At 36.8% G+C, this 23,088-nt stretch overlaps 1 protein-coding gene across 2 annotated transcripts in view; it reads left to right on the top strand.

Moving 5' to 3' along the window:
- Positions 1 to 23,088, top strand: part of Grid2 (glutamate ionotropic receptor delta type subunit 2) — a 951,510-nt gene that overhangs the window by 553,948 nt on the left and 374,474 nt on the right. For both annotated transcript variants that reach the window (XM_090356798.1, XM_090356797.1), the window contains exons 5-6: positions 15,092 to 15,145; positions 19,215 to 19,388. In XM_090356798.1, the coding sequence (XP_090212924.1) occupies positions 15,092 to 15,145; positions 19,215 to 19,388 (228 nt within the window). The remainder of the gene's footprint in view (positions 1 to 15,091; positions 15,146 to 19,214; positions 19,389 to 23,088) is intronic.

The raw sequence follows: 23,088 nt of genomic DNA, 5'->3' as shown, positions 1-23,088 counted from the left end.
TCTAAGGCAGATTGTATGGCATTTTATTTGGTCAAATATTAAAAATTATCCTTATGTAGTTATTCATATAGGTTTCAATTTAGCATGTCAGTGTGTGAGTACAATATACCCTTCTCCATCTTTCTTAATTGAACAGCATTTCATTTTCATTGATTGATTGTCAATCATGGAGCTTGAACTCAGGGCCTGGGTGCTATCCCTGAGCATTTTTGCTCAAGCCTACGGCTTTACCACTTTCAGCTACAGCACCACGTCCAGATTCCTGGTGATTAATTAGGGATGAGAGCCTCACAGACTTTCTTCGTGGGCTGGCTTAGAACTATGATCCTCAGATCTTCACCTCCTGAGAAGCTAGGATTACAGGAAGCATTTTAATATCTCAAGAATTTTATTCTTGCACATATTCTTCTTAAAAAATGTCTTCACTTTAACATAAGTAAGTCTTATTTATTCATGTAGTGAGTTCTATGTCTTGTGGAGGAAGTCTAACTCTGAGTCAGTATCTGGAACGATCCTGAGACTTCATTGTGGGTGATGTTATCTGAGAGTTGCTTTCCAATGGTTCAACTTGAGAAACTGATGAACATGAGAGACAATAAGTGGAAAACTCAATCAAGATGATCCCACTAAGTATGTGTTAAAATGTGAGCAAATGAGGCTCAACTCTGAAGAAAGCCTTCTGAGACTTTGTGTGTGTCAACACTTCAGAATCGGTACTAAACAGGAGCTAGCTGCTCAATGAGCAGAGATTTTTTTGCATGAAGGGAAAGGTTCAGTGCACAATCAACATCAAGGAAGCTAAGAGCTGAAGAAGAAAGAACAGATCTGTCTCTCTGAGTCAGCAGGTAGATGCGGCATTTTTAGGAAATGGACCTTTCCGGATTCTTTTGCACAGAATAAGATGGTCATTGCATCCCCTTATGGATTTTATATTTCTTTCCCTGGAAGGCAATGAATATTCTTTGCCCGGGGGGACTTTCAAACATCAAAGGGTCATTGCCCAGGGAAGCTGTTTCTTTTCCTGTCCATTCTTGTAAAATAGGTACTCACCTGTCTTGTGAGTGGTTTCTAGAGGCTGTTCCTGAAAGACAAATAAAGGACATCTCTAGTGAAGAAACTTGTATCTATACATCTAAGCCTTAACGCATTTCAGAATCATGCTACTGCCTGGTGATGAGAAGAAGGCATCCATTCACTTCTCCACTGATGGAGAGCTGGCCTGTACAGTGGACATGTGCCTCCATCTTTAGGGTATGTGTATGTTCAGCCAAACAAGTTAGAGAAACTCTTCAGGTAGAGGGGAAAAGACACAAGCTCTCTCCATGGATAGCTACTATAACCTCAAACAAAAAATCTCAAAAATAATTAAAGAAGGCATAGCATTTGCGGGGGAGGGGGTGGAGTGGGGTGTGAGTAGTAAATGCTCAGGCAGGCCCTGTGGGAGGATCAAGGACCTGGCAAGGACTACTATGTGCGTAGTGATTTTCCCATGCATTCATTCACTTTGATCAAACCAATGAATATTTAATGTCAGAATGAGACCCCTCAAATTCGATGTTGGAAATATACAAGTGAATAAACCATTGCCCTTGGTTCTGCAAACTTTTAGTGTGATGAAGAGTCTATAGAAATTAAACCTAATTATACATACTCATTTAAAGGTGATGCATACTCACATATAATCCTGGAAAATGGTTCTGAAGTGAACCATCTATTGTCAGATGCAGAGGCCTGAAAACCCCCAAGAAGATAAGAAGATTAACTAAACAGAGTTGGGCTAGGAAAGGAAAGGTATGAATGAAAATGTGGAAAAGAAATAGTCACAGCATTGGGGAAGACAGTCTGTATGGAAGGTTTCCATTGAAGTCATGTAAAGGAAACCTTGAGGTCTATAGGAGTTGAAAGAAAAGATGCTGATAGTATAAAACCCTGGAGATAATCCAGGCTACAAGTCCCCTAAAGAAGGAAGAAAGAATTCAGGGTTCCATTGGTAAAGTTTACCAGTCTCTACTCTCCCCTTTAACTGTGATGTACTTGGGCATATATGAAGTATTATAAGTACATTTGCAAAACAGAAAATATAGTAATAAATATCTTCCTGAGGGCTGCGGTGTGGCCCATGATGGAAGGTAAAAGGGAAGAGTTTCCACTATTCTTGATGTGAAATACATACCCAATACACTTTAGCTATACAACTTTAAAATGATTCGTTTGCTTGGTGTTTGATTTTTTCCCCTCAGATAGAAGTTAAAAAAGACACAAGAGAAATCTGAGGGATTCAAATCAGAGATTCCTGTTGAACTATAATTATTTGTGAGTAAATGAAGTTACTGGGAACTGAGCTAGTGGAACACCCCGAAGACTGAATATCACTAACTTCTGAGAATGAGGGAGAGGCAAATAAAGAATTGAGGGCCGAAGTCATGTATATGGTAGAAAGGGCAGGTGTACGCTGCCAAAGGTGGCTCATTCCTGTAATCCTAGCTACGAAAGAAGCTGAGAATCCAGGATCATGTTAGAAACCTACCCTAGGAGAAAAGTCTTCATGACTGTCGTCTGCAATTAACCACCAACAAAGCTGAAAGTGGAGATGTGGCTCAAGTGGTAGAGCAACAACCTTGAATGGAAAAGCTAAGCACGATAATCCCTAGAAGTACAAAACAAAACAAAGCAAAACACGGCTGGATGCTCCATTTCTAGAGAAGGATGGAATAGTAAATTCTAAGCTATAAATGTCAGTTAGGGTAATTCTAGTGATTTTTCTAGGAAGCATACAATTATAAATGCTTAGAGACAGATAAAGCACGTTTATAAAATTTTCAAACTCAAAAAATATTACCAAGATGTTTATGCGCACTAAAACCTATTGGATGATTTTGAATATGTTTGCCTGTGTGATGGTGGTACGGCTTGCTTTGTCAGATGCTGCAATCCTGTCTGCAAATGACATTTTGTTTGAGCAGTTAGCAGTTGGCGTCTGAGTTTCAACTGACATTTTGTTACTAAACACAGCTCTGACACCATAAGGTGATTTGTCAATGATAAGAAAAGGTAGTTTATATTTCCCCATAGTGAATAGTGAAGTAGCACAGACGGGAAAGCCAATTGCTTGGAATTCTGCAAATTATCCTTTACTGTCAAGTCCGACATCCTTAAAAACATTTCTTACAGTAGACCACGGGATGCTTTTATATGGAAGGAACTATTGAAGACATTTAGAATCCCAGAAAGCTTTAAGACGTGGCCGTGATCTTCAAATAAATAACACTGGGGCCACTTTTTCCAATGAGCATAAATATATTGAGAATAATAAACAGCTGTTTTTTATCCCTCTTTTGTATACTTTGTACATCAAAACTAATAAAAAACATTTTTGAATACTTAACCCTCTGCAGTCTTAGATGGTAAAATTACTCACCCTTGTATCATTTTTGGAACATCTACAAAGCAAATGTGTAATGTTGGAAAAGCCTGAAGATACTACAAATAATGAGCTAGGAATGTCTGTTGATGAATAATAAGCAACCTTTATTGTGGCTTCATGAGTGATGTGTTATTTATAACGTAGGTACATCCAAGCTGTGCAAATCCTGTCATTACTGTAAGAACAGTAGTAAACCAATTAACTGCCTAACTACAGAAACTAGATGCTTAATTGCCTTACTGGCACAGTACTGAAGATCTAAGGTCCAATTTCTCCTCTAGAAGATTCCATTCTTTCTCTTGGGGCAGCATTGGAATTTTGACTGAGGAACAGATAATTGTTTTATGATTAAACAACAGGTAGACAGGCACACACATAAAAAGTACAAATATAAATAGATATATACATGCATATACATACATATATGTGCTGAGTATTGGAGATATATGTACAATATTTTTTTTCTTTTTTTTCCATATATTTTTTATTGTAATTAATAGAAGGGTTACATGATATTTGCCAGATAGATGGTGCATTAATTCCCATACATTGATACCCTTTCACATGTCTTGGTCCCCATTTCCCTCCCCCCACCCCCACCCCTCATCTTGTTTTCCCCCGTTCCCTATCCAATTTCAAATAACCAAATACAAATATATCTGATATATCAGTTAACAAAGTGAGATACTGTAACAATATGAGATAACCAAGGGACAGCAAAAGAGATGAGAGATAACATAGTACCTTAAGATATGTACAATATTTTAAAATATGAATCCATATAATTAGTATAGCAAATTGACCACATTCAGAAAAGAACATGAGGACTGAGTTTCACTAAAGGAAAAACAATTTATTGTAGATTTTTGTGTGTACTGAGTCCAAAATTCAGGGCTTCACACCCTTAGTTAGCTGTTTGGGGCATGACTGGTGCTCTACCACTCAACCACACCTCTACTTCCTGTGTTTTTCTGGTTAAGAGTAAGAATCTCTTGGATTTATGTGCTCAGTCTGGCTCTGAATCATGAATCCCCCGTCTCTGCCTCCTAAGCAGGCAGGATCGCAAGCATGAGCCACTCACTATCCCAAAGCATATTTCCATGCATCATTTCAAGGCCACATGTTCATAAAGTAGGACAGTAAACGAAATCACCTTCAATTTTTCAAATTCTTCCATGGCATGTCAACAAGGCATGTGTAAAACAAGGCACCCCAGAAATTGTTCTGCAATATTCAGTTTTACTGCAGTTATTCTAATTCTGAAAATGCATCATGATTTCTGAAACTTTGAGAAACAGAGGTATGAAAATGTATGTATAGGGCCAGGAGTTTGGCCTTCTGGTAGTGAGCTTGCTGAGCATGCACTAAGACCCAGGTTCACTTCCTCGGTACCACATGCAGAGAAAAAGCTGGAAGTGGTGCTGTGGCTCAACTGGTAGAGTTCTTGAGAAAGCTCAAGAACATTGCTCAGGCCCTGAGTTCAAGCCCAAGGACTGGCAAAAAAGTTCCTCACATATCTATTTACTAATTGCTAATTCTATTCCTGTTTGCCTTTATCATTGGGTATTTTTCTCAACCTTTACATCCTTGAGTTTTCCATATGTCAAATATATGTCTTAAGGCTTGTAAGATAAAGTTATGATAATTAATGACATATATATATGTATATATATATATAATCCTCCTATACACAATTGTTTTGGGGAGGCCACATATGCTGCTCTTAGACCTAATCAATAAGCTATTCTTTGAAAAATGCTTTTTTTTCATTTTTGCTTCAAAGTATGAAAGCCTTTCTTCACACCTAAAACAGGCCCTCAAATCTTTATATTAGTTCCTGACTAAAATTCAATTAAAGGCTCCCATTTATTTGTTTTTTTTTGTGAATCAAACTGAAAATTAACTTACTCTGTTAAGAGTCAGTGTGATATTAATAAGTACATCAAAAAATATATAAAATATGATGTCATTCCCTAATTGTGGCAAAAGTTAACATATTACCACAAACAATGAACAAGTTGTCTTTCAAAACCACAACAATTACAAGACAGGCTTTGGTATAAAAGCAAACAAACAAACCCAGTAACAGACAAAAACACTCCTCTGGATCAACAAGATGTGATATTTATACACAATAGGATTCTATGCTGCTGTCAGAAAGAATGACATCACCCCATTTGTAAGGAAATGGAAAGGCTTAGAAAAAATCATATTAAGTGAAGTAAGCCAGACCCAAAGGAACATAGGCTTAATGGTTTCCCTCATTTGTCATAATCAGTAGAAACCTTGGGCTCCCCTAGCAGAGATTTACAATAGAACAAAGCCTAGAGACATTAGGCCAAATAGTATGACACTAAATGTAAGGACCTCCAGGATAAGGAAACAAAAGCCATATAATGAGTGATTGTTGTCCTTAGTGTACTATGTTATCTCTCATCTCTTTTGCTGTCCCTTGGTTATTTCATATTGTTACAGTATTTCACCTTGTTATCTGATATATGTATCAGATATATATGTGGTTTTGGTTGTTTGAAATCGGATAGGGAAGGGGGGAAAACAAGATGAGGGTCGGGGATGGGGGGAGGTAAATAGGACCAAGACATGAGAAAGTGTATCAATGTATGTGAAGTAATGCACCTTCTATGGTGAATAGAATGTAACCCTTCTATTAATTACAATTTTAAAAAGTTTGAAAAAATACTCCTGTGGCCAGCTGAAATGAACAAAGAATTTTTTAAAATGTCCATTATGCTAGCAATAATTGTCATATCTTCATTTTATCCTAATCAGACAAATTATGGAAATTATTGATTTCCTTTTTTAATCATTGTTCAGTCTTTTTCAACGGATGCAAGATCGGTCTTCGCCAGTTGAGGAAGGCAGAGTCTCCATGCACGGGCTCTGGTGTCCCGTTCTTACACATGAGCAAGCATCGCCGGTAGCATGGCGCTGGCACCCCCCAACTGCACAGCAGTGACAATAAATCTAGCATATCCGTTTATGAAATAACTTTGGCAGGGATGGCAAGAGGATTTGGATTGCAAGAGTTATCCGCCGTCTTCCAGCTGGAAGATCCGAGCACAGAGAGAGTCTAAAGCAAAAGCACCGGGTGGGTTGGCAGAGAGAGGCTGCTTGGACCAAAGGCAGAAGAGCCTTGGGTTGGGGACCCATGCTGAGCTCAAGGGAACAATGCAAACTAGATAGTCCCTTTCCCAGGCTCCTTGGTATCTGCCGACGCCATCTGCTGATTGAATTTGGGATTTGCACATGGAATCCACAGAATCCTAAATCGCCCCCACTGGCTTAACCTACCATTTCTAAGTCAATAAGGGGCAAAGGATATTCAGCATCTGTGAAGAGCCAGCAGCTCTTCGGTGGTTCTCTGGCCACTTGTTCTGGAATAAGCCTTGGAATCCCCTCCTCTAGCTTGCTGTCCTCTAGTGTCCTTCTGAGGACAGGGATGGGGAAGCAGGCACAGCAGGTGTGCAGAGAACTAGAAGTCTTTGCATCAACATGTAGTATGTAATAATACATCCTCTAAAGAGAGAAGGGGGGGTGATGCTTTCATTCAGATGAACTTTAAGCTGGAGTGACAGACAGCATGTAGCCTTTATGGTTCAGTCGCTGACAAAATCGTTCTCTGTATTTGTATAGCTATTCCAGATTTAATACCAGTGAGATATATGCTCTGGCAGTGTGGCTGATTTCTTTGCTTCTTATTGTCCTATATTTAGCACATCTAAAGATTTGAGAATGAACGATGGAACGCTTGATGATAAATCGCTGGGCTTTTCTAAAGATTCAGAAGTTCCAAAGTTGCTGCCAGTGACAGATGGTCTGTCCTTGCGCATCAGTTGTCTTCTTGACAGGATTTGATTTTTTTCCACCCTTCTTTTTGCTAAATTCTTTTAAAGTAAGCTCAGTTTCTTGGTAGGTGGGACAGTGTCATGTGTTGTAATTATAGAACATGTACTGTGCTTGCTTTATACACTATTGCTGCATCCGTGTTTAATGATAGAAGAGCAGGGTGGCGTAAAAGAGAGACAAGAAAGAAATTATCAAGGAGAATCCATGTTTCCCTTGGTCTTGTGATTTTCATTCTAGAATTCCCTGGTGGTTGGGCTTTTGTTGTTTTTATATTGTTTTGGTGTTGTATTTTATGTTCATCTTTTAAGAACTTGCTCCTTTCTCTCCTTCCTTCATTTCTTTCTTTCTTTCTCTCCCTTCCTTTCTCTCTCTCTCTCTCTCTCTCTCTCTCTCTCTCTCTCTCTCTCTCTCTCTCTCTCTCTCTCTGTCTTTATATACTTTTTCTCTTTTTTTCAACTGTATTTTTTTTGTCTTTTCCTTTTTGGTACTGGGGATTGAACCCAGGACTTGCACTTGCTAGGCAAGCGCTTTGCTACTGAGTTACATCCCAGTCCTCTTTTTCTTTTTTGCATGAATCCTGGAACTTGAACTCTGTGCCTGGGCATTGTCCCTGAGATTTTGTGTTTAAAGCTAGCACTCTACAATTTAAACCACAGATCTACTTTCACTATTTTATGGTAGGTATGGAGATAAGAATCTCACAGACTTTCCTGCCCACGCTGACTTTGAATCACAATCTCTGAGCTCAGCTTCCTGAATAGCTAAAAGTATGGACATGAGCCATCAGTGTCCAGTTAGTTGCTCTTTTCTTTTGGGACCCATAGTATATTAAGATCGCTTCATTCTTTTTTTCAATATGGAAACATATTATTTTCAAACCTTTAGTGGTGAATTGATGAAGACTTTCTGAAATTTTTGTCTTAAAAAATAAACTTTTTAGGGGCCGGGAGTTTGGCCTAGTGGTTAAAGTGCTTGCCTAGCATGCATCAAGACCCGGGTTCGATTCCTCGGTACCACATATAGAAAAAAGCTGGAAGTGGTGCTGAGGCTCAAGTGGTAGAGCTCTAGCCTTGAGAAAGTCCAAGGGCAGTGCTCAGGCCCTGAGCTCAAGCCCAGGACTGGCAAAAAATAAATAAATAAATAAATAAACTTTTTAAACAGCAGACTAGTGTTTACAAATTTGCAAAACATTTTTACAAATCCATACAAAGACACAAAGCAGCTATGTTACCAGTGATGCAACTGAATGTAAGTTCCTGGAATTTTTTTTTTTTTTGGCTAGTCCTGGACTTGAGCTCAGGGCCTGAGCACTGTCCTTGGACTTCCTCAAGGCTAGAGCTCTACCACTTGAGCCTCAGCACCACTTCCAGCTTTTTTTTCCCCTATAGTATGTGGTACCAAGGAATTGAACCTGAGTCTTGGTGCATGCTAGGCAAGCACTCTACCACTAGGCCAAACTCCCTGCCCTTTGGAATTTTTTTTAAAGAAAATTTCTAGTCAATTTCTTAATCCTTTCCATTTATTTTAAATATCTATTAATAAAATAGAAGATGTGCTACTTAAGAAAGGAAAGTGGGAAAACTAAATAATTCTATTTGAATTATAACATAACTATGAACATGAAAATAGACTTCTGAATTACTAGGATGTCTTAAAATAGTCTAAAACATAATTTGATCATTCAAGTTGATAATGCTACTAGTTTGGCATAGCATTACTTAAACTTCAGTGCTATTAAACAAAGCAACATTAATATGGTTAAAATTATTAAAATAATCAAGTAAATCAATTTTCACAGCAGTTTGTTGAGTTGTATAACTCATACTAAATATTCAGAATTTTCCATTTTTAATCAGTTACTCTGTCCCTGAGATTGCTTGCTTAAGGCCAGCACTCTGTCAATTTAAGCCACAGCTCTCTTTCTAATTTTCTGGTGGTTATCTGAAGACAAGAGTCTCATGGACTTTTTCTGCCTTGGCTGGATTTGAACCACAGTGCTCAGATCTCAGCCTCCTATAGGATTATAGGCGTGAACCACCAGTCCCTGGCTTGAGCTCAGAATTCCATTTCATATAAATATGGTCTAATTATACATTAACTCAGTTTGATAATATGTGATAGGGCTAGACAAAATTTTCACTCCTTATTCACTTTTCTTCCTTTGAACTTTACATTTTAACATCTCTGAGATGTCTACATTTATAATACATGCATGCCTCTGTTAGGAGGCTTCTACTACTATATCTGAACTAACTGAACTAAGTAAAAGTCAGAAGGATTCACAGGAGTAGGCCACTGAACTTCATGCTTCATCCCAAATGTTCCTTTATGACAGATATCAGTTATCTTTTGCATGTGTGCCCATTCTTGTGCATGTGCATGCCCACTTAGGGCTTGAACTGTGGGCCTGGGCATTGTCTCTGTGCTTCTTTTCACCAGACGTAGGGCTCTACCACTCTAACTGCAGCTATATTTCCCACTTTTTGGTGTTTAATTGGGGATAAGAATCTCACAAACTCCTGCTCAGTTTGGCTATGAACCAGGATCCTCAGATCTCAGCCTCCTGAGTTACAAGGAAAACGAGCATGAGCCACTTGCACTCAGCTCTCTTATTCTTTAATTAGTGGCTACTAACATTTGGAACTTTCAATAACTTTGAATTCCAAAAATTTAGAGAGCTCTTGTGAGTTTATTCATTATGCATGAAGAAAACATAGAATAAAGAAACTGTCTTTCTCTTTCACTGGACATTTCCTCAGACAAGAAGCAGAGGCATCAAGTTTCTGTGTAAAATCTTGAGACAAGTTTCCATTTCTTTAAAACAGGGTATTAAATTAGTATGTAGATTTAGTCATGCAAATTTGCATACTTTGTTAGATAATTAAAGGAATATAACACATGTCCTTTTATTCTTAAGTTCCTTCATAATAGCATTTATTTTATTTCCCCAGAAGAAAAAAAAAATGGGACAGTGCTCAGGCCCTAAGCTCAAGCCCAGGACTGGCAAAAAAATAAATAATAATCCTGAACATTTAATATCATTAATAGAGCCAACAAATACATAATGATTTTGAAATCATGCTTATATAAAGTACAAGTTAGTCTATTGAATGTATTTACAGAGCTTAATTAAGATCAGTGATTACAAAGCAGAGATTAATAATTCTTCTTTGTGTTAATTAAGATAGACTAAATTACTTTATATAAAAGTGTCACCAACACACTCATTGGTGGCTTGTACCTTTAATCCTAACTACTCAAAAGATTAAGATCTAAGAATTTTGATTCAAAGACAGCCTGAGTAACAAGGGTCCCTAAGACACTTATCTCCAATTAACTACCAAAAAGTCACAAATGGAAGTGTGACCCATGTGGGAGGGTGCCAGCCTTAAATGGCAAAAGCAAAACAATAAGGGCTATCATAAACACACACACACACACACACACACACACACACACACACACACACAATGCATAACCAACATGAAATGTCTCAGTGCAATACAGCTTTATTCTATGTCAACTCAGTAGCGCTACAGAGCATACAGTGACAGTCTGCTACATGCATCAGAGTCATTGTGATTTGCCAGCCATGTCAGGAAACCGTGAGCTATGAGGCACAGAGAGCAGAGGCAGCACATGGGAGGTCAGTGCTGAATGTGATCAAGTCACTTCTGTTCCTGTTCTATTGGCTAGAATTTAGCGACAGATGGTAGCTCTCTTCTGCAGTGCATGGTGGGAAAGCCGGACTAGTCCATGTTCTTGGCAGAAGGAGAGAATGAACTTAGATGATCATCAGTACGTTTCTATGACTTGACTTAAACTCATGTGGAATTTCTATTGTCTAGTTCTGGTAAACTTTACATCCTTTCCTTGTCCTTAGGGCAGAAAGTTTTATTTCACTTAACACGTTAAATTTAAGAGAAACCAGGGGGCTAATGAGCATTCAACAGTGAGTCTGGAAGAGACTCAGCTGGAGATTGGAGAGCTTCCAAGCAGAATGGAGGTTCTGAAAGACGTTTTCTTTGAAATGCACATTGAGATACAGGGATGAATTTTAGTTTACTCACACCTAGGGATCAATCCATGATGAAGAGTACTCGACTTAGGATGTGAAGATAAAGACTGTGTTGGTCCTTAGTTCAACAAAGTCCAAGTACCGATAGCTTTCTTCTTGTCTTAAACTTATTCTGCTAAAAATCTCACATTGGTAATCCTGTTGAAGGAAACCAAAGCCTGAAAGGAGAAACCATTTTTCTGTTGACCACCAGCTGTCTACTGTAATACAAGACTGAGTCTTGCTCAACTGTGTCCTGATGCTGTATTAGGCATTCTCCTGCAAGTTTATTTTGGATTACAGTGGAAAGGAAGGTACAGGTACTGGTACTGGTAATGGTACCATGTTGACAAATTACAAGGACGTTATTACCTGCAAGTTCAAAGCACAAGACTGCAACATAAATTACTTAACAGTTTATAAAGATAGCATAGAGATATCATAGCTTGCATTTTTGCTTCTTCTTGCCTCATGGCATAGATTATCTAAATAAGAACAGGTTGATTTAAAGTATGCCATCTCTTTTCTCTGCCTCTAATACTGTTTCCAAAATGCTTTCAATCTGTATTACCCCGGATTTTATGTCTCTTTTTTGCTAAACTATTCCTATATCTATATTTTGCTTATAGCATTTCCCCCCCCATTGGTTCTTTCACTCCTCCATCTTATCCAAAGATTTATTTTCCTTCCCTCCTTCCCTCCTTCCTTCCTTCCCTCCTTCCTTCCTTCCCTCCCTCCTTCCCTCCCTCCCTCCCTCCCTCCCTCCTTCCTTCCTTCCTTCCTTCCTTCCTTCCTTCCTTCCTTCTTTCTTTCTTCCTTCCTTTTTTTGGGTTGGTACTAGGGCTTGAACTCAAGGCCTGGACAATCTCCCTTAACTTTTATGTTCAAACTTGGCTCTACCACTTGAACTGTGCATTCATTTCTCGCTTTTCGATAGTTCCTACCTGGCCTGGCTTCAAACCACAATCCTCAGATTTCAGCCTTTTGAGTAGATAGGATTGCAGGTATGAGGCACTGATGCCATTGGCCCCCAAACTTACTTTTTTCATATATTTTATTGTAATTAATAGAAGGGTTACATTACATTCGCCAGATAGAAGGCGCATTACTTCACATACATTGATACCCTTTCTCATGGCTTGGTCCCCATTTCCCTCCCCCGACCACCACCCTCATCTTGTTTTCCCCACTTTCCCATCCAATTTCAAATAACCAAATACACATATATCCAATATATCAGATAAAGTGAAATACTGTAGTAGTATGAGATAACCAAGGGACAGCAAAAGAGATGAGAGATAACAGAGTACATTAAGGACAACACTCATTATGTGGCTTTTGTTTCTAAATCCTGGAAGTCCTTACATTTAGCATCATACTGTATGGCCTTAAGTCTCTAGATTTTTGTTCTATTGTAAATCTCTGCTATGAGAGCCCAAGGTTTCTACTGATTATGGTAAATGAGGGAAACCATTGAGCCTATGTTCCTTTGAGTCTGGCTTACTTCACTTAATATGATTTTTTTCTAAGTCTTTCCATTTCCTTAGAAATGGGGAGATGTCATTCTTTCTCACAGCAGCATAGAATTCCATTGTGTACAAATACCGCATCTTGTTGATCCACTCATCAACTGAGGGATATCTGGGTTGGTTCCATATCTTTGCTATGGTAAATAGTGCTGCAATGAACATCATTGTGCTAGTGGTTTTAGTATGCCCTTGTTTCTGGACGGTTGGGTAAATGCCAAGTAGTGGAATTGCTGGGTCATAGAGGAGTTCTATGTTTAGTCTTTTGAGGAACTGCCATACTGCTTTCCATAGTGGTTGAATGAGTTTGCACTCCCACCAACAGTGTAGTAGTGATCCCTCCTGGCCACATCCCCTCTAGCATCTGTTGTTATTAGATTTCTTGATCCTGGCATTCTAACTGGAGTGAGGTGGAATCTTAGCGTTGTTTTGATTTACATTTCTTTTATGACCAGAGATGTCAAGCGTTTCTTCATGTGTCTATTTCTTCTTCAAAGAAGACTCTCTTTAAGTCTTTGGCCCATCTTTTGATGGGATGGGCCAAAACTTACTTTTTATATATTGTGCCTTAATGTTTAACTTAGACTCTTTTAAGTTCTAGTGGAACTTTCACTTATTATCTAATATGCTCCATTGTTAAAAAATTATTGATGACATGCCTCTCAACTATTAGAGAAAATAATCAGAAATTTAGTTTACTATAACTTACATGAAGTGAAAAACGGTACTCCTTTAACTAAAACTGAAATTGCCATGAGTTATATTTTCTGTAATAAATTGAGTATGCATGTATTCAAAATGATAATGTCAATAAAAATAAATACAGATAATCCTTACATCGTAGATAATGCATTGTATTCATACGTTAGCAAGATCACAGAGACTAAGGGGATATATAGGGATAGACATATATGATATACACATTCACATGTATAGATGTATGTATGTATGTATATATTGTATATATAAATATAATTCCATAGAGGTACAGAGACACAAAGACAAAGATAGAGAGAGGAAAACGGTATAAAATTCATGCCAAATTAAAAAAGTTTTCCTCAAATTACAATATAAATTTTAGAAAATATCAAATCACATAAAACATTTGTATTTTGAAATTATATTTGAAATATTTCTTACAATTAAAATTCATGTTTCAAAGAGTTCTAAACAGGACAAATAATAATCACAAAATGTCATTCACACTCGTTACTAACCTCTTGCTCATTATTAGAAAGCACCTTCATACTTGAAGAAAGCGTATCTTAAGTATAATTCCTAGAAATTGAAGAATAACTTCTCACAAAGAAGTTTCACGTATCAAGTGCTTAGTATATGAAACGTAAGAACATGTCTAGGGTGTGGAGGGTAAGAAGTTTTAGATGCCTTGATATGAAAACTATTCTCCTCTCTCTCTCTCTCTCTCTCTCTCTCTCTCTCTCTCTCTCTCTCTCTCTCTCTCTCTCTCTCTCTCTCTCTCACACACACACACACACACACACTCATATACATACACATGTATATACATGTGTATATATAAAGCTTACATTTTTCATATAAGCAAAGGAGTATTAGAATAAATATCTAAAGTTAGTCAACCAGAGTTATTTTCCATTTGCTGTTTGTTTTCTGCCTTTATATAAACCTTATTTCTTTTCAACTTATTAACAATCTGAAAACTAGTAAAATTTCTTATCAATTTCTCAATGCTCTAATTTCTCTAATAGAAAAATGCTTTTAGTATGTTAGAATCAGATAAATTTAGAATTGAATCTATTCAAATCTATAATAATTTTAGAATAGGGAAATACCCACTTTACCCAAAGAGCAAGAAAACATACAGGGAAGTAAGAGTATCAGAGGATAAAAAAAATTAAGTTGAGTCAAATTACAGAAGTATATATGATTAAATATTTATTAGGTGTTTAGTATAATATTTAGAATGGGCAAGTGAAAATTTGAAATCCATTCTCGGTTAAATCACAAAAATGTATTACATTTCTGTTTTTCTAGCTTTTGATGAAGGATTCTTTGATTTAGCAAGTCTACATATCAAACAAGTGTTTCCATGCATTTTGCTAATGGCTTTACATCTCTGAATAAATCTAAGCTCCTATAATGTGATTCATTTTCATCTATGTACAAAAAAACTTATGTCGTTTGTTTGCTTTGTTTTACGTGATCAGTGTTTGATGACTGATTTGTTTTCTATTCCAGGTTGTGGAGACTAATTTGGTTGCTTTTGACTGTCATTGGATCATTATAAATGAGGTAAAGTTAAATTACCTTTATTGTCACTTCCATTCTGCTGTCGGGGAGGTAGCTGCTCTCAGCATTTCCTGTGGCCTTGAATTGCTATGGAGACATAATTCCAAGTAAACTTGCAGCTTTCTGAGTGAATGCTGTTAAACAAAAATAGAATAAGGATTTTTAAAAATGATAAAAGTCTTTTTTATGAATAAAATAAATGGAGAAAGTCTTCCCCACTGAGTCTGTTTTAGCTTTTACTGTTGGCTCATACTGCTTGCTTAGAAAGATCATCTTCATGAAAAGTACAGTTCCCCTTTGTACGAGAAGTGAATTCTGCTCAGGGGAGAGCCTGTACTCCATTTATATTTTAATGTCATTTCTAAAACTTTCATATTCACCTCTTTATATGAGGATTAAATAGTTCCGCATATGAATACGCATCAACAGAGTATGCAGTTCTCTTTTTTTCACTTACAGAAAGAAATACAACTGTTTTAAAGTCCATACACTTGTCAAACTCCTCATGAAAAGCATCTCATTTTTTGTAAAGATAATATATGAGATTAAACATCTATTATAGATGAAGGTCAGTGGCTAAGGCCTGTAAGCTACTCAGAAGGCTGAGATCCGAGACTCAAAACTCAAAACCGGTCCCGGCAGACAAATCCTGATATTCTTATCTCCACTTAACCAGCAGAAAGCCAAATGAGGAGTTGTGGCTAAAGTGGCAGAGCACTAGCCTTGAGCAAAAAAACCTGAGACAGTGCAAGCTGAGTTCAAGCTGCCCCCTGCCACCAGCCCCACAATATATATTCTTATGTCATATATCTCTAATATCTGTATATAATATACACATGTGCAATATATAATATGCTATATAGATATATGTACATATATTACAATATGTATGTGTGTACATAAATAAATATATATACATATATTGATATTACAATCTGAGAGTTCTACATGATAGGTACTTATTAGTCAAGACCTCTAAGATCTATGAGTAGACCATTCCTGGACTAATTATGTGATCAATCATATAATTAGTGTGATTTGGCCTCATTCAGATCTAGATGCAGTCATATTATATTGAGGGGTACCAGTGGCTCATGTCTATAATCTTAGCTATTCACAAGGGTGATTGCAGTTCAAAGCCAACCCAGGGAGTAAAGTCTGTGAGACTCTGTCTCGAATGAAGAACATGAAAACTGGAAGTGGAGCTGTAGTTCAGAGTGGTAGATGAGAAGAAAAGCTCAGGGATAGCACCTAGGCCTTGACTTCAAACCCTATAACTGACAAAATAGAAAAAAAAAAGTTTACTTATTTATATACTTACTATGGGCATTCAGAAAATTAGAAAAAAATAGGAATAAGAGTATTTGGGGTAAGAATTCTGATTTTGCAAGTCATCAAAATAGAATCAATCCTGAGTATAAATTTTATCAGTTATTACCATGGTTGTAAGCTACTATTTTCCTATGCCTTGATAGATTGATTATATGAGTATAATGTTTGTTCTACAGATTAATACTAAAACTTGAATGAGGTCCCAGCCAATTCTAACAATGTCTAACAAATAACTCAATAGATAGCACTGATGGTGAGGCACTTTTTAGCTCAGGGTAAAGATGACAGAAACATCTGACAAGTCTTTTTTTGCACAGCCAAAATTTACATCAGTGTGATTACTCACCATACTTCTGTCAAAGTGAGGTACATTTTTTTTCTGAGATTTCCACAGGCATATATACATGTATAAAATCTGTGGTGTGTGTGTGTGTGTGTGTGTGTGTGTGTGTGTGTGTGTGTGTGTGTATTTCTGGAAAGTGTTTGCCTGGTATATTTGTTGTTTATGATTTTTAAATTTTATCATTTTAACCTTAATTTAAAAACAACATCGGAAAAATATCTAGTTTCAGTGTCCAATAGTGTTTTTGTTTTTGTTTGGTATTTTGTTGTTGGTAGTGGGGCTTGATCTCTGGGCGTGGGCACTGTCCCTGAACTCTTCAACTCACCACCCTAACCATTGAGGAAAAGCACCACTTCCAGTTTTCTAGTGGTTAATTGGAGATATAAGTCTCATGGAAGTTAGTGCCCAGGCTGGCTTTGAACTGTTGTTCTCAGATCTCAGCCTCCTGAGTAGCTAGGTATTAAAAGCATGAGCCACCATGCCCAGCTAATAGTTTCTAAAGGAAGAAATTTACTTGTAGATGTTAAAATATATTTTAATACAATCTTTCTTCCAGATTAAGGAATCAATTTTCTGTTTGTCAGTGCCTATGTTTATGTAGCACATTATATCTGTTACACTCTTGAAATGGACCTTTTGAGATGCAGAAATGAAATTTATATAAATGTAAAAGAGTTCCCAATCAAGTTCTCATCTCATTACCACACTGATTTTTGAGATCAGGTGCCAAAAACAAAATTGCAGGTGAAAGGTTTGAGACCAACTGTCTGGTGGTTTCATTCAGAATGGCAGATTCTTTCCTTCCAGAGCATTAATTTCTTTTCTCCTTCACAAATAAGGTAGATGAAATCTATTCAATTCAAACTGACATTTCTTCAGATGTACTTAGACGTAGGCAACCTGAGAACTTCACCTTGTGGAAAGTATAAAAGTAATTTGTCTTGCATGGCACAGATAAAGATGGAACTACTTAAAATTTGGATATATCTTTGTGTTTTGAAGCAAATAAGTACTATATATATAACATATACCATTATGAGAAAATTGTTCAATTTTCACTATCTTTTCATTAAAAATGAAATTTCTTGACTACACAACATGAAATTTTTAAAACATTAAAACACATTAGAGAGCGATATGAATAACAGTTAAGTTTAAAAATTTCCAGTTAGTAATAAGGATCAAAATGAACTTACCCGAACTGTTGAATCTGTAAGCAGTTGACAAAAGTAAAATGTGACAAGTGCTTTGCCAGACAGAGCCTTTGGTGGCCAGAGAAATGACACTGACTAAGGGGAAATGATGGAATTTGAAACTGAGAGAAAACATTTTTATAGTGCATTAGCAATTAATTGTCCCGAGATTTCTAATATTGCACTGCATTTAGTGATGGACAGGTGTCATTTTCTTTTCAGAAAAAATCTATAATTCATAAAGATCAGAAAGAAAGGATGACATTTAAAACTAATATAGGCTTTGAAGAAGAGAAATATACGTAATTACTTCTATATCTGTTATTAAGCCAAACTTGAATATTTAACTGTGCGGTTATGAGGCCAAGAGAGAAAGAAGTATACTTTTGAGTTATGCACTCACCATCACAGGAAAACTCCCTAACTAAACCTGGCTTTGTCTTATGCATTAACATGCATCACATCTTCATGTCAGAACATTGATAAACTACCTTTTGCACTTACACACCGATAAGAAATTTGTTTTATCTATCCCTTACCAAGAGAAATATATAAGCAAGCTCCCATAAGAAATAATAAAAATATTTTATAGTCTTTTCCTACTTGAAAGGATGAGTGGGATCAAGATCGAGGAGGGGAGGATGATGGGAAAGGGGGGGGCAATGGTGAAGATGCATTGTATCTATAAATTCATCTGTTGAGTTGAAACCCTCTTGTACAACTACTTAAAGATAATAGTAAAATAATATTTCCTCTTGTTCCCTCTGCTCATCTTACTTCAAAAGTCTCATTTTCCATTGCTAGGAAGGATTATAGTTATCTCCCTAGGTCTTCAAAATATCTTGAAATCCACTAGCGAATAATGAATTATAACTGAAACATTCTGGGAGCTATTTAAGGTTTTTGTCCATACTGATATTTTTGTAGTATATTTTTAACATGACAAGGGATGGAATTGCTGTTAATAAAGTGTATAGAAGTCAAATTCTTTAGAATTCTTTAGACATAAATCTGTATTGCTTAAGGAATAGAAAGTAATGACAAATACCTTGAACATTTTAATGAGTGTGAGCTGTTTTTATTTGATAGGTGATAAGCCTTCAGCAAATGCATTGTAGACAGCGTTTCTACCTGTGAATGGCTTCTTTTCCTTTGTTACTGAATTAAAGAATTTCTAATTCTTCCATTGCTACTTATCTTACAGGAAATAAATGATGCGGATGTACAGGAACTTGTAAGAAGGTCAATTGGAAGGTTAACAATCATTCGACAGACCTTTCCAGTCCCCCAGAATCTAAGTCAGCGGTGTTTCCGTGGCAACCATCGGATATCTTCAACACTCTGTGATCCAAAGGATCCATTTGCTCAGAATATGGAGGTATAGTCTGGAGATGGGGTATTTCTTCCAGAATGCATTATTGGCCAGTTGCAGAGTGATCTTTTATCTTTGCACTGAATTCTGAATTATGTGTTGTCATTTCAGAGCAAATGCTCCCCCTCCAGAAATGTAATAAGCTTGATAGGAAAGAGTGTGAGAACCTGGCTATTTTATTCATTAGATTTTATTATAGAAAACATCTACTTCTTTAATAAAAATAAAACAATAGAAGGCTATTTCCTTTAAAGAAGTAGATCCATGGCGCTTCTCAAGGTAGAATCTGTGATTCATACTTCAAATGCTGACTCCCAACTATTCTTTTCATGGCTGTGTGCAGAGGACAGAGGTATTCGTTCTTTCTGAGATGAATTTACTGAAATCTATCAAAGTGGAGATGAATATTTTTAAATAGTTACAAATTTCAGTACAACAGGTATATAAAATTTTTAAAAGTGCTCAGTATTATGTAACAAGGGTGGGATATAGCTGGAATCTTTTGGTGTCAGAGAACGATGAAGAATTTGAAAGTAAGATCTCTGAACAGAAAGTAAAAAACAAAAACAAAAACAAAAAAACACACCACATCCCTGCAGCTCATAGAAGGCTCAAATACTCACTTGGGGCATAATTTTTTTCCTACAGGAAAATCCCATCAGATTTTTCCTCTTTGCACAGGTGATTTCAATCTGCCAATTTGCAGAAGATTTTAGACACAGTAGGTATTTCAATGATAGCAGGAACACAGAAAGAGGACTCAAGTCAGGAAGAGCCAATAAAAAAGGGAAGAATGTAAACTTCATCTTCCTAGCGTAGGGATTTGTGCTGCAGCAGCTCTGTAGATTACTACTGTGCACTACATTAGCATATGGTGAGTACTTAAAAAAATAACTGAGCATTCACAAAGACATTAGTCATGATCAATTTTAAAAAGAGGGAACACAATATATGCTTGAAATGATACATTCAAATATTTACGATGGGAAATATTTAATACTTAGGAAATGTTCAGTGTGAACAATTTGAAAATAATACAACTCTAGGAAGATCAGTTCATACTTCTCTAGAAAACAAACTCTATAATCTATCTTTAGTCACCTTTGAGATTTTTAGATGCATTACTATTTATCTAGCTGGTGTGTGTGTGTGTGTGTGTGTGTGTGTGTGTGTGATTGACAGTGCTGGGGTTTAAACTCAGCTTCTTACTAGGCTAGCACTCTACCACTTGAGCCATGCCTCCAGCCCTATTCAACGATTTAATGATTGCTAGCATTTAGCATTATAAGGGGCAGAAGTTCCTCATTGGATTTAAACAGTTTGGAATAAATTATATTTAGGAGCTGGTGGGATCATAAAATCTCATTCTGTCCAATACAATACACCTACCTTAGTGCTTTGTGCCTTTGCGAATGTTCTGTTCATGGATTTAAATGTAAGTGAGAAGGTAATTGACAAAGTAAACCGTGGAGCCATAACAAGTCCTGTTCAAATTTTAGTGCCACTTTGAATGGCATGCTTTTCATAATGGACTCTTGGCCCATTAGCTGCTTGTGAAAGTAACGGATGTGAAAATGATAGACTTCTAAGTGAAGAAAAGCAGGAGAGCACTTTTATTTAGGAAAGTATGAAACATTAAAAACTGTTCTTGTCAAAAGAAGTAGCAGGAAGTGAAAGAAGAACCAAGAATTATCGCCTTTGCCATCAGGAAGGACAACAACAACAACAAACTTTGAATGCACATTTGCTCAACAGCCTAGTTCTTCCATTTGAGCCTGTTAAGTAACAGATATTTCACTTATTTACACACTTTTACATTCATCTAATGCATCCCCTCCCTCATCTCCTATCTTCATCTTATTCCTCACAAACCCACAAATGGAAGAGAACAAGACAACTACTCTTTTTGATCTGAGGACTTTATATGTATCACTTTACTCCTATGTGTGAAAACATTTGACTAAATATTTAATATATCAATGGAAAACTGACATGTTTATATGTGGAGATTTATATAATCAAGGGTGTGAATACAGGGTTCTTGCAATTAAAATAGTCCACTAAAAGCAGAATGCTAGATATGAAGTCCTGGTGAAAACTTTTATCTCACTGAAGTCAGAGAAAGCAACATTGAGTAATTTTTCCTATCAATATTTGGTTGGTAATGCGAAAACCCCTCAGCTAAGAGCCCATGAATGCTATGCATGGAAATATGACCCCAGAGGGGGTGTTTAGCTCAGAATTCAGAAGTGTACCATTCATAATTTTATTTAAAAAAGTATGTTTGTCAATGTGGCTCAAGTGAATTCTAAATATAGAAAGACAACTACAAAACCAACTTAATCAATATAAAGAGAGAATGATGTAGAGCTGTTTGAGCGGTTACTGATTTTGATGTATGTACAAAAGGAAATGAGATTTATATAGAGCTGAAGACAAGCTTCATAAACCTTAAATTGCTGCCCAGGAAACTCTTGCTTCAACTTAAGTTTCACAGTAAATAATAAAAATAAGTAGGAACAAGCTTCTAATCATAAATGATGAAGGAATTTAGTTATTTACTGGTTGGTAAAATTCATGTTAAGGAAGGGAAGCAGTGGAATATTCAGATTACACAGATAAAAACTTCACTCTTGAGTTGCAAGGGATTCTGGTCAGCCACAGGTTCTGACCTCAAACTTATTATTCTCAAATCACTACATGAATGAATATGATCTGATTTATGGCTAACACAAAGCCACAAGAGAAGACATGAGTTGTTACATTATCAAGATAAAATATTTTAATATTGATTAATAACATAAAAGTTGAAATTGTACAGAGATATAATTACAGGTTCAGGCTGGAGGCTTGTGGCTCATTCCTGTAATTCTAGCTACTGAGAAGTCTGAGGAAAGAGGATCTCAGTCCAAAGCCGGGAGGTTTGTGAGATTCTGATCTCCAATTCATGACCAAAAAGCCTGAAGTGGAGGACCAAATTAAGTGGTAGAGCACCGGCTTTGGTGGAAATTCTAAAGAACATCACCCAGTTCCAAGCCCCAATTCTGGACGTTCATACACACACACACACACACACACACACACACACACACACACACGTTCAAAATCAATTGCACAAAGTCTAGCTGCAAAATTCATGACTGGACAATAATTTGAAGCTGTTGAGAAAGCAAATTCAGGATGATTGGAGGCAGGTTTTCTGTAAACTATTTGCAAAAACACAACCTTTAGACTCTTCTGTTAGAAGTCCTTGGTTAAGATTAATAGATGGAAACAAATTCATCCATTGTTATCTCCTAATCAACAACTGCTTTAGCATGTTGGATTCTAGCTACTATACTTTAAACAGAAACACTGAAAAATCAGAAGACAGAAGGAAGAAAGTGAGATGTTGAAAAGCCCAGAAACTGTATCACATAATGATTAATATAAAGTCCAAGGGAGTTTCAGGGGAAGTAGCAATGGTGTTGAAAATTGCTGGATGTTCGATGCTACCGGTGAACAATCATTATTACAAGACAGCTAGAGAACATGGAAGAATCTGAACTTTTAGAGGACGTTAGAAGCATTGTTTCTGTGCAACAAATATTCACTGATGTTGGTTGTACCCAGAGAAATAGATAATTTGTATTCAAAATGAGGTTACCCCTTTGTGAGTGGTGTGTGTGTGTGTGTGTGGTGCTGTCACTGGGACTTGAACTCAGGG

The sequence above is a fragment of the Megascapheus bottae genome, chromosome 23, assembly GCF_031878675.1.
Source record: "Megascapheus bottae isolate mThoBot1 chromosome 23, mThoBot2.hap1, whole genome shotgun sequence".
In the NCBI taxonomy this organism is placed as follows: Eukaryota; Metazoa; Chordata; class Mammalia; order Rodentia; family Geomyidae; genus Megascapheus; species Megascapheus bottae.
Note: the sequence above shows the minus strand (reverse complement) of the source record. Positions and strands in the feature narration are given on the sequence as shown.